General features: G+C 48.0%; 1 protein-coding gene across 2 annotated transcripts in view; it reads right to left on the reverse strand.

Annotated features, from left to right (window-relative positions):
• Window positions 1-9,484, reverse strand: part of CDH2 (cadherin 2) — a 116,787-nt gene extending 107,303 nt beyond the window's left edge. The window contains exon 1 of one of the 2 annotated variants that reach the window (XM_039549140.1): window positions 8,858-9,484. In XM_039549140.1, the coding sequence (XP_039405074.1) occupies window positions 8,858-8,881 (24 nt within the window). In that variant the 5' untranslated portion in view covers window positions 8,882-9,484. Of the gene's footprint in view, window positions 1-7,799; window positions 7,986-8,857 lie in introns of those variants that run through there. The other variant, XM_039549139.1, reaches the window with a different exon arrangement.
• Between the last annotated feature and the right edge of the window lie 2,018 nt (window positions 9,485-11,502).

Here is an 11,502-nt window from a genome sequence, read left to right on the forward strand (position 1 = left end):
TGTACTCTGCTCTCCAGAAACAGCCCTTTGTAAAGATTGTTTCACAATAAAAACACAAGGGAAGGAAGAATTCAAATTTTCAGCAATTCTTAATCGCCCAGTGTTAAGCATTCTGAATTAAGTAGAAGTTGCAACTTCAGACACACTGGGTCACAGCAAGTTCAGCCTAAGAGTACTGCAAGACTTAAACCATTTTAACTCTAAGAAAAGAAGGATGCTGAAATATTTTTATCCCCTTATCTGGGGCAAAAGGCGAAAGCTAGTGAAGATTATGGGACACATTATTATAATTTACAGGACTTTGTGTTATTAGTACAATTCCCAAGACACTTTCAAATTTAAGATAATATTACTTGTACATTCATCTACAGAAGGACGCTACCTAAAAAACCCCTTGTCTTTTTAAGACAGAAAGCAATTACCTTAGCTTGTACCCACGTGAAACCTACTCAGTGGAGTCACAAAGCTTTGAACAAGCTCAGAACTTGGAAAATTCTCCTCTCAAGTACAAACAGACTTTGCGACAGCAAAATAGAGTTACTTCTAAAAACCTATTCTGCTTTCCTCATCCTTTATGACTTGTTTAGCCATTTTTAACTGGTAAATGAGTGATAAGCATTACCATCTACAGATGCTAGAGAGCTAGTCACACATGGTATCAGATCATGCATATAAACTCAGTACTGTAGATCACAGATTAAATGCAACAGGAAAATGCCAATTATGAAGCAACATGATGTAAATTAGAAGTCTTCTGTCAAAACTGTTATTCAATCAATTAAACGAATTCACCACTTTGATACAGTTAGGCAGTTAAGCCTGCAGTTTTGACACCCTGCTCCTCTGTTACTTTAGTTTCATCTCTAGATATGAAATCTGTGGTTTAATTCCAAAGCTGTATTCCAGCTCGATTTAAAACAAAAAACAACAAAAATCAAAACCAAAAGCACCATAACCTGTTTACAATCTCAACTGTATAATTCTAAGGGATTTGCATTTACATCTTTTTCTAAATACCACCAGTAAAAGTCTTCCAAGAATACAGGCCTCAAAGTTTTGAGAAGTTTCTAACTGAAACAAGAATCAAGCCAGGCAGAATTTCTTCAATAGTACTGACAGACCTAGACTCACAAGTCTCTCCAATTTCCATTGTTTCTAAAAAGTAGACACATTTAAAGTATAATTCCAAATATCTGGAAACATCCATTTAAAGAAACATCAATTTCCAACTGTTATTTCACCACCTCCTCTGCATATGCCATACATCACTGGCGCTCAGTAGTAGCTACCAATCTGAAATATCCAAGTGTCCTCCACTGTTTGCCTCTACATGTACTACAACATAAGATTTCTTAACAGCAACTCTACCAAAATGCAAGGCAAGTTGTTTTTGGAAAACTGCTTTCTTTCAGAGTCAATGTAATTTACTCCTATGGGAAAAGAAGCCTAGGTAGTAAAATGAGAAACCGAGCAGTATCCATCAAAGAAAATATCATACTATACAGCATAATTGAACATAGTACAGTCACCAACTGCCAAGGCTGGCCAATTCACAGGACATTACTGTGTGAAGTTCAAAACAATGTCTGACATAATTATATGCATGATAAAGCAAGAACGGAGTATTTGAGCTCTTCCTCCTTAATAACCAACATTAATTTGCAATTACCACAGTAATATTCAACTTAACCACAGATCACAGAAGTATTTGTGACTGTGTTTAAAGACTGGGTGTTTCTTCATTAATTTAAAAGCCAGGATGGTACCCAGTACCCACTTGCAACTTAGGCTGCAACTCCAGAGATTGTTCTGTCCATTTTTAGTTTTGTGTACAGACATTATCTAACACACTGGGATATGCTGTAAGAGGTGGTGTTATTTAATAACAAGTTTCTACTTACTACCATAAGCCATGAGAAAGATATCCTGCAAGATGATACAAACATCTCTGAAAAGCTTTAGATGCTAGAATTCAAAATGTTCAGCAACTCTTTCTTAAATCTCCAACTTGCTGCAAACAAAGCTGCCAACAGTTTATACTCTCACAGTACTCAGTACTTCAGCAAATGTAGTCAAGTACAATTTGTTTTCAACCATAGAGTGCAACTAGAGAAAAAGAAAAGTGCCTTTCATTCAAATTGTTCTGGAAGCCAAAAGCTTCCAAAGTGGGTGCCAGGCTACATCCTCCCAGAGGTCATTCAGTTACAGCAGAAAGGGCTTTCGTTATACCATCTTCAATTCTAATCAGCACTCTACTTCATGAACTGCGGGATTTTAGATCAGAAAATCCAGTTTCTTAAACCAACACTTATAGCTCTCAAGCACCTTCCCCAAGTAAGAGAATCTGCAACTTTTATGCTACCATCTGGTTTAAAACAATTTGCCTTAAACCACCAAAGATTCTACAATGCCTTGAGTTGGAAGGAACCTTATAAGTCATCTATTTCCACCCTCCCTGCCCATGGGGCAGGGACACCTTCCACTAAACCAGGCTGCTCGAAGCCCCATGCAGCCTGGCCTTGAACACTTCCAGAGATGGGGCATCTACAACTACTCTGGGAAACTGGTTCCACTGCCTTACCACCCTCACAGCAAAGAATAACTAATCTAAACCTACTGTTTTTCAGTTTGTAGCCATTCCTACTTGCCCTATCACCACATGCCCATGTAAAAAGTTTCTCTCCATCTTTCTTTTAGGGTCTCTTCAGGTACCAGAAGACCAAAATTAGGTCACTCCAATGTTCCAGGCAAAACAAACACAGTTCTTTCACCCTTTTCTCACAAGAAAGGTGCTCCATGCCCATCTTATGATTATCTTCATGACCCTAGTCGGAACTCACTCCAATAGGCTGACATCCTTCCTGTGCTGGGGACCCCAGACCTGGATGCGGTATTCCACGTAGGGTCTCACTAGGGAGGAGTATGGGCAGAACTGGCTCACTCACCCTGCTGGCCATGCTGCTTTTGATGCAGCCCAGGACATGTTTGGCTCTCTGGGCTGTGGGCATGAAACGCTGGGCCACGTCCAGCCTCTCGTCCACCAGCACCACCAAGCCCTGGTCTGCAACGCTGCTCTGCATCTGTTCATCCCCCAGCTTTACAAACCATGTTCACAGCCTATCCTGTTAACCCCCACTGAGAGACAACGTTCATTTGCTGTATTAAAAATTGAGACAATTATTTAGTATATGCCACATAGCTCAAAGCCATAACCCAAGTTTGGACTTTCCCTCTCCCTCAACTAGGAGAACGTGGGACTGGTTGCATCTTCCAAAACACATGGTTTTTCGGGTAAGCCACAGGTTAGAGAAGGAAATCTTAAAATTTCAACTGGAATGACAAAAACAAATGACAGAAACTTCTGTATGTCTAAGTTACATTGTTTTAATAGCAATTTTTTTAAAAAAATTGGTCCTGTATTTGCCCATACATTCTAATTTCTCTACAAGAAATGACCTCTCTCTGATTTGATAATAGCCATTGTATTGCTCACACTGAACATCTCAGCCCATGAAACTGCTGCTATTCCATACAGGAGGATGCTGCTTTTTTTCTGACCTTTGGGGAAGCCTTGGAAGGCCTCTTTTGGGGGGGGGATCACAAAATTTTAACTATGTCTTCAGCTGCTGGGTGATAATTATATGCTAATTATAAGGAATGGGAGAGTCCCTAGAGGAGTCTGTTGGTAAAAATATATTTTTTAAATATGTCAAGGAGTGCCTAGAGGAGAGGATAAACGCGCCTTTTGGAAACATGGTATTTAATTAAATACACGAATACTGACTAAAACCAAATAGCTTAAGTGAAATGCTGAAAAGATTTGGCAGCGAATTACCTTCCATCTTGGAAGCTGCTGATCCTGTATCTGTTTTCATAAGCCATTTAAAAATAGAAAGCCTAATTTCCCTTCTTTATTCAGACAGAGCTCCCATGATCTTTCAACAAGAACTGCAGGATCAAATCAAATGATGAACCACGCACACTTGGGTTATATACCAAGGTGAACAGCAACATGGTCCAACACCCAGGTGAAAAAGGTCCCTCTGAGCTCGCTCACTATAAATGCAGTTGAGGAAAACACAGATCTTCCTTAAACTCATCCTGCAATAATGTACGTTTCTCGCCTCTCAAGATTCGCCTCATTGTATGCCAGTGTTAACTTGGCCAATGAGTGAGTCTCAGTTCAGTGGCAGGTCAGAAGTGCTCGAGCGCTGTTCCTGCAAAGGATGTCAAGTGTTCTTCTAGCCTTCACTACTCTCCACCCAAAGTTTTGACAAAGCTCTCAGGCACATTGTGAGACTCTTGGGGGTGGCACTGTGCAGGTCAGGAGCTGGACTCGATCCCTGTGGGGATCGCCAGCTTATTCTCTGATCTGTCCTCACTGAACCTTATGCACAACTACTGCCACTGGGTTAGTGAAAGCACACAGGCTACTCAGTAAGGCCAGTATGGGGTCCTCCTACACTTTATAGCAAAAATTTAAAACAAAAATTCCAGGGAACACTGGAGATTGCACAGCCTTTGGGAATGGATTTGTGCTTTCCGTATGTACATTGTTCGAAATAAATTACACTCTCATCCTAATGGGAGTGCTGGTAACTACTGAAGCTATTCCAAGCTTTCTAAACTTTTTTGTTCCCCTAAAAAAACACTTACAAAACCAATGAGAAACAGAAGGATAGTTTAACTAGTAAATTATTCTCTTAAGCAGGAAAAGCCATTCAAAAATTCCTGTTCCTTACCACATGACAAGTCCCTTACACAATACTGCCTGTATTGAGTAAAAATAACTTTACTCACAGCTTCCTCAAGCTATTTTTAAATATAAACATGCAATTCTGTCACAACGAAATTGTCTCGTGTTAGTACTCAGTTATTAAAAAAAGTAATAAATTAAATTATTGATTTAAAAGTACAGATGAAACCAAGTAACATAGAACATGACAGGGTTCTTCCAATGACGTTTATGGGAGGTCCTCCAACTTCTAGAATCAAAAAGGAAAATAAAATATAGGAAGTTTTTGAATTACACACTCCTGACTAGATGTAGTTCAAAAATATGGTAATTTTGGGCTATATTTTAAAAGCTGGTATCATAAAACTGTACATTCATCTTTCCAGCACACTTATCTGCATGCCTAGGTAGCAGTACTACCCAGGAAGAGACAGAACAGTAGAAGGCTCTCTGAAAAACACACATTTATTAAAAATACATAGATTGACAACACAAGAATATACACCTTCTTGTACATAAGCAAAATACGTATTTCTGAGCTTGCTACAATATCTGCCCAGAAATCAGCGTATTTTAATACACAAAATTACCTCCTGTTTTGTCAACCAATGATTTAAATTCAAAAAACTCGTTGAATTACACAATCTTATCTATCCTATAATGGACATAAAAATGAGTTTTTTAAAAAGCATTTCAACAAAATATATTTAAATAATGTATTTAGTTTAATATGCAAAGAAATTCAGCTCCGCAATTAGCTGAATTTTGAGGATGTGTCAGTGGTATCACTATTACCTAGACCAGACAGACAAGGATTGGAGAGCTCTCTGCTGCAATACCCTGCCACATTTAACTTTTCCAATAGATTCTCTGAAGACAAAGCAAAACCAGAACACAAAGATCTACATCCAGAAAGGCTGAGGTACTCACCTAATTACCCTGTTCTGGGGCTTATGAGATGTGTTATAAAATACATTCGATTCACTACACTCAGTTCACTTTGAAAGGAGTTAATGGTGTTGGAATCTGTTAATGGAGTCGTTAATCAGAGACACCCTAAAACTTGTGCTTATACAGATTAAAAAAAAAAATAAATCTAAGACACAGGTATATTGTGAGAGACAGAAGATGTACCCAGAATAGGGGATCTTGCTTGTTTCTGCACAAAACCATGTTAATATTCTTCATCCCAATTCTGCCAGAGACTGCTGCTGAGGGTGATTCCAAGAGGGGTAGAGCTGGCAAGAAATGCCACTGCTGGATTCTCGGCTGAGGCAGCTTAACAGGAGTGTCATTTAGGGTAGTAGCTTTATCACCTGGATACATTCACTAAGACCTGGAATAAGACCAAAATTGCCTGCAGAGGGTAATAACTTATGTGCCCTGTCATCATCATTCCAATTCAAACCAGTCACCTAAGCTCAAAAGGCTCCAAAACTGCTTTATTGTTTACTTGATTTTGATTTAGAAACGGGCAACATCCACAGAGTGATTCAATCAGCTTATATTTTGAAAAAATTACTCCCTTTTTGAGCACTTTATTTAGACTCTGTGTTGCAGTTTATGTATAATAGTAGTTTAATTCCTGTAAACTCATACTACCTTTCCCATTCCTTCATTGGATTAGAATTGTTGTTTTAGCCAGAAAAACAAGACACACTCCTTTCATCCTCTCTCCTGTCAGGATTTTTTTCATGTAATACTCCCAGACTCATACTGATACACGCTAACCAGCAAAATAAAGTGCAGTTTTCATTCCCGTCTTTCTTGTGCAGGTTACACACTGCCAGAACTCTTAAGCTGTATTTCCTGTACATAAGCAACATCCACAGATCTGCCTTAAAATCTGGCTCCAGTTACAACCTTTCAAGTAATTCCATAAGGACAGCTTTTCTGCACCACTAACGAATAACAAACTGATTAATAAGTCTAGAAAATAAAGATAGATACCGTGTTGCAGAGAGGACAAACTAAGTGAAAAGGTTCAACATTTCAAAAGAACCCGATACAGATAACCTCCAACAAACCAAAAGTAGTAGGTATGATGACAGGGGAAAAAAAGTTAGCAGTGCACCCAGCTGGTGAAGGTTCCCGCAGTATGCATGATGGAAGAACAGGAGAGGAAAAAAGAGCTCTTAAAATGAAAGTGTTGTACAGACACAGGTCTATAAATCTGATTTCATACCCAAGTTCCAATTTTGTTACACACTATTAAAAATCAACCCTAACCTGATTTAATGGATACCCAAACAAGGGGGAAATTGGATTCCCCAACCGTAACATGCCAGTGACACTGAGTGATATAAAAGCAACGCGGCTAGTTCCTGTCCTTAATTCATAGCCTGTGCTTCAATTTCAAACCTGCCTTGGGGGGGGGGGGAGAAGATGGAATGAAAGCTTACTGCAGATTTTCTGCTTTAAAGATTTATTGAGATAGGAAGACTGAACAGAACTGAAAGCACAAACAGTAAACAACACGTAAGGACTTAAAAGAAAAACCACACGAAAAAACCAACCCAACACAACAATAGCCGGTAAGTGGCACACACAAGTTTCTGAATAGGGTGTCTGCTATCACATACAGCCGCTCATGCTCCTCCGGACACTCTCGTGTCACGCCAGCCAGCCTGCCTCGCGTCCTCCTAGGACTCAAGGGAAAATGCCCGGCTGCCGTGGAGCAGCGTTTCAGCACCTCGCTCGCCTGGTGCAAGTCATCAGCCCGAGAGTGCCTCAGAAACTGCGTGAAGGACTCAACTGCCCGGGGACCCCGCGAGGGGATGAGAGCGTCAGAGAAATGGAGAACCGGAGACGGGAGGCGGGCGGCTCCTCCCGCCCCCGGTGCGGCGCAGGCAGCGGGGCCGCACCATGGACAGTGGCTGCGCCCGCCGCCTCCCCTGCCCTGCGCCAGCCGCTGCGGGCGCGGCGGGAGGGCGCCCTGCCCGCCCCGGCACCCCGGCCCCGCCGCCGGCCTCGCCTCAACCCGCTCCCCCGGCCCGACAGAAATGCCCCAATCGTAAATACCATTAAGAGGCGATGATCTGCGCCATCTGTCCCTCGGACTTACCGCCCTCTCCACCCCCGGCGCCGCGGCGGATACGAGCTCAGCGAGCACAAAGCGAACGGGGAACCCACCGGGTGCCCCGGCTCTGCGCCCGCTCCGGACACCCCTCGCCGCCGGAGGGGAGCCCCACCATCGCCCCGCGGGCACTGCCCCCGCTGCCCCAACCGGATCCATTTTGTCGTCTCCCCGTCACTCCCATTTCGCCCCAGACCTCCACTTTCTGCACCCCACGGGGAGCACACCGCGGCTAGCGGTGCCCAGCGCTACCCCGCCACCACCTGCCCGGGACCCCGTCACTCGCCCGCCCGAAGCACCCCGGCGAGGCCACCGGGGGGAGGCAGCAGCAGGACTTTCATAATAATAAATTAAACACTTCGGGGCCCGAGCCCGTCCCAGTGGAAATTCCCGTCAGCGGCAGGGGGTGGGGAAGCCCAGCGCCCAGGCGGAGGCAGATTAAATTCTTCCCCGCGGAAGGGATTAGCGGGCGAGGGAGCCGAGGGTAGCCGAGGCGCAGGGGCTGCTCCCTGTCCCGCACCTCTCTGGCACCCCAGCCCGCCTTCCTCGCGCGGGGCGAAGGGGGAATGGTCGCTCCGTCGCCCACTCCAGTAGTTTGTCCCTCGCGGCGAGGCCGAGCTCCCGTGCTCCTTGCCAGGCGCGCGGGTACCGGCCACCCCCGCCCCGTCCCGCCGCACCTGCTCTACCGAGAGCGAGGGGCGATCGGCGTCCCCATCACCTCTCGCGTCTCGGGACCACCCTCTCCCTCTCAGCCAGCCCCGGGCAGGAGCTCCCCCCTCTCCCTCTCCGCGCGGAGCCCAGTGGCGGGGCTGCCCCGAGCAGGTGGCTCTGCGCGAGCGCCCACGAGCCCGCCCCGGGGCACCCCGGCAGCTGGGCAGTGGCGGCTGCCGCCTTCCCCTACCCCCTCCCCGAGACCCCCACCACGAAGCGGAGCCTGACTGCCCCCCCCCCCCCTTCCCTCCGGCTCTCCCTCCTTCCCCGGGCATCGCCGCCCGCAGGGGAACAAAGAGCCGCAGCCCGGCCCGCTCCCCTCCGGCGCTGCTTACCTGCTGCAGGGCCGCCAGCAGCATCAGCGCCAGCGGCGGCAGGATCCGCGGCGGCGCTTCCCGCTACCCGGCACATGGAGGCGAGGAGGGGCGGCGGCAGGGCGGCCCCCAGCAGTTCCGGAGCGCGGCTGGAGCCCGCGGAGCGGGGCGAGGGGAGCGGCGGGGAGGGTCGGGCAGCGGCAGCTGCCGGGAGCTGCGGTCGGCGTGTGCCCCCGCCTGCCGGAGCCGGCTGCCGCTCTAGCTCATGGGCAGCGATGCAGCGGAGGGAGAGAGAGCGGGGGGCGGAGGATGGGTGAAACTCAGCTCTGGGTCAGCCTGCTTGTCTCTCTGCCGAGCCCCCTCCGCGGTGCAGAGGGTGGGCAGGGAAGAGGAGGAGGAAGAGGATGGGCGAACAAAAGGCTGGGAGATAAGAAAGAAGTAGTCGCTGCTGCGAGGCCGGCGCGGCGGCGGCTCCCCTCGGCTGGCTGCCTTCCCACGCGTGGATCGTGCCCGCCTCGCTCCTCCCGCCGGTGCCCCCCAGCGAGCTCGGGCAGGCTCCTCTCAGCGCCTCAGCCCAGGCACGCCAGCACCGCCGCTTCGCCGGCCCCAGCCCTGCTGCATACTCGCCCCGCACTTTCTCTCTCCCTCTTTCTTCTCCTCCCTCCACCCCTCCCCCTGCAGGCAAAGCCCTCCGCCGGAGCACAATGATAACAATACCCCAGCAGCCTCTGCCTGCCGTGCGCCTGTCTACGCACTCGCCCGGTGCCTGCCTGCCTGCCTGCCTGCTGCTGGCAGCTCCCTCTCCGCCTCCCGTCGCTCCCTGCCGGCCGCGCGGCCAATGGGAACGGCGCGGCACAGTGAGCGCCGGGGAAATTCGCCGTTGTGCCTGCGAATAGCGCTGCCCCTCCTCGGCCCCCGGAGAGCGGGCGCTGGGGCAGCGGGGCAGGCGCCAGCGCCCGTTGACCCTGCAACGCCAACAGCGAAAGAGCGGTGGAGCGAAATAAATTCCAACCCACACACTTGGTGCACTGCAATGGTTTGGGGGGCGACAACTTGCTGGGGAAGGAAGGACCCGTCCCCGCCGTGCGCGGTAGGGGATAGTCGGTGCAGCGAGAAGCTGCGGGGGCGCCGCTAGTGCCCAGCCCGGGGGCCGTGGGACGGCCCTGCCCGCCGCCCGGTGCTGCTGGTGGCTCGGCAAATTCAGCTCAGCTGTTACTACTTAGCTTTCCTTTTTTTTTTTTTTTTTTTTTTTTCCCTTTAGCCATCCTCCCTCCCCCTCATTCCGTTTTTTGTTTTGGTTTGGTTTTTTTCTCTAAACTACCTGCTGAATTTTATCAGCAAATGTTTTTAAAAGATTGTCTGGGGCCGCAGTCCGCGGGTCCAAAAATGTCAGCGTGCGGAACGGAGCTGGGGAGTGCGGCTGAGCGAACAGTTACAGAAGCAAGTACCAGTGCTGGGTCATTTGCGGAGCTGGCACGGATTTTCGCTCACCCACAGGGCAATCGGCAAAGTTGTTCTGTGTCCATGCATCCGAGCTTCCATCCTGGGACATAGTAAGGGGAGGATTTGTAGGCATTGGCCCCTAGACAATCTCATAAAGTGTTCATTGAAAATGGGGTATTATTTATTTTAAAGCATCTTTACACCTGAATTTGCAAGAAAATATTCTTTCTCTCCCCCCCCCCCCCCCCGCTTTAGAAAATAACGTAAACCGTCATGCCCAATGTTTTGAAAGGAAACAGCGGATTTGCTTTTATATTTTTTGTCGGGGAAAGGCGGGGTAAGTACGTGCTTTTACGATGCTGATTTCATTAACCTGGGAATTGAAAATAGCGGTCACTCGTGAGCTGCGATGCAGCTGCGTACCCAAGGCAGGGGAGAGGCAGAAAAGGCCCCGCAGCCGCGGGGCTGATGCGCGCCCGCCCGTGCCTGCAGCCGGAGCCGCAGCCGCGCCGCCCGCCGCCTCCGCGGGGCACGGCAGGGCCCGGGCACCGACCGAGCCAGACACCACCTGCACGGCTTAAACGCCAAACGGGACTCAGCCGAGCACAGGCGGCCTCAACTAGAAAAACAGCCCCCCCCCCCCCCCGCTACCTCCCTCTTGCCTCCTCCCTCCTTTCCCGCGCCCTCTTTAAAGTTGTAGCCCATGCAATTGGTACTGATCCCAAGAGTTGTGAAGAACAATGAGAGAGGGAAACTACGGCTGGTCGTGAGTTTCTGGATTAAAATTTAGCCGAAGACTGAGGGAAAGTAAGCAAGAAGGGCATAGCTGACGTTTAGATCCTGTTACAAGGACGAGTTTCCCGGTTTTGCACCTGACGGAGCATGTGTTGGGTCTTTTTAGCAATTCCAAAGAGAAATGCTTGGATTTGCTTATGAAACAGTAACTTTCCCTGAGTAACAGATTCCTGATTGTATTTTCTGATAGGTAGGCAAAATATTAGCATTTACTAATGACTGTATTTGAGCCTTTATTCACTTTTACAAGTGTTTTACAGAATGCAGAGCACACATTATAAACTACTCCATAAACCAGCTGTCCGATGAGAATAATTACCTGTCACCTAAATGAGCCTGGCCCGTCACATCCTTCAACCCATCCGTCCCTAAAGGCCTGAAAAACTAAAGGCTCTGCAGCATATCTGGAAAGTTACCAGATCTGGGCT

Source organism: Corvus cornix, chromosome 2 (assembly GCF_000738735.6).
Source record: "Corvus cornix cornix isolate S_Up_H32 chromosome 2, ASM73873v5, whole genome shotgun sequence".
Classification (NCBI taxonomy): domain Eukaryota; kingdom Metazoa; phylum Chordata; class Aves; order Passeriformes; family Corvidae; genus Corvus; species Corvus cornix.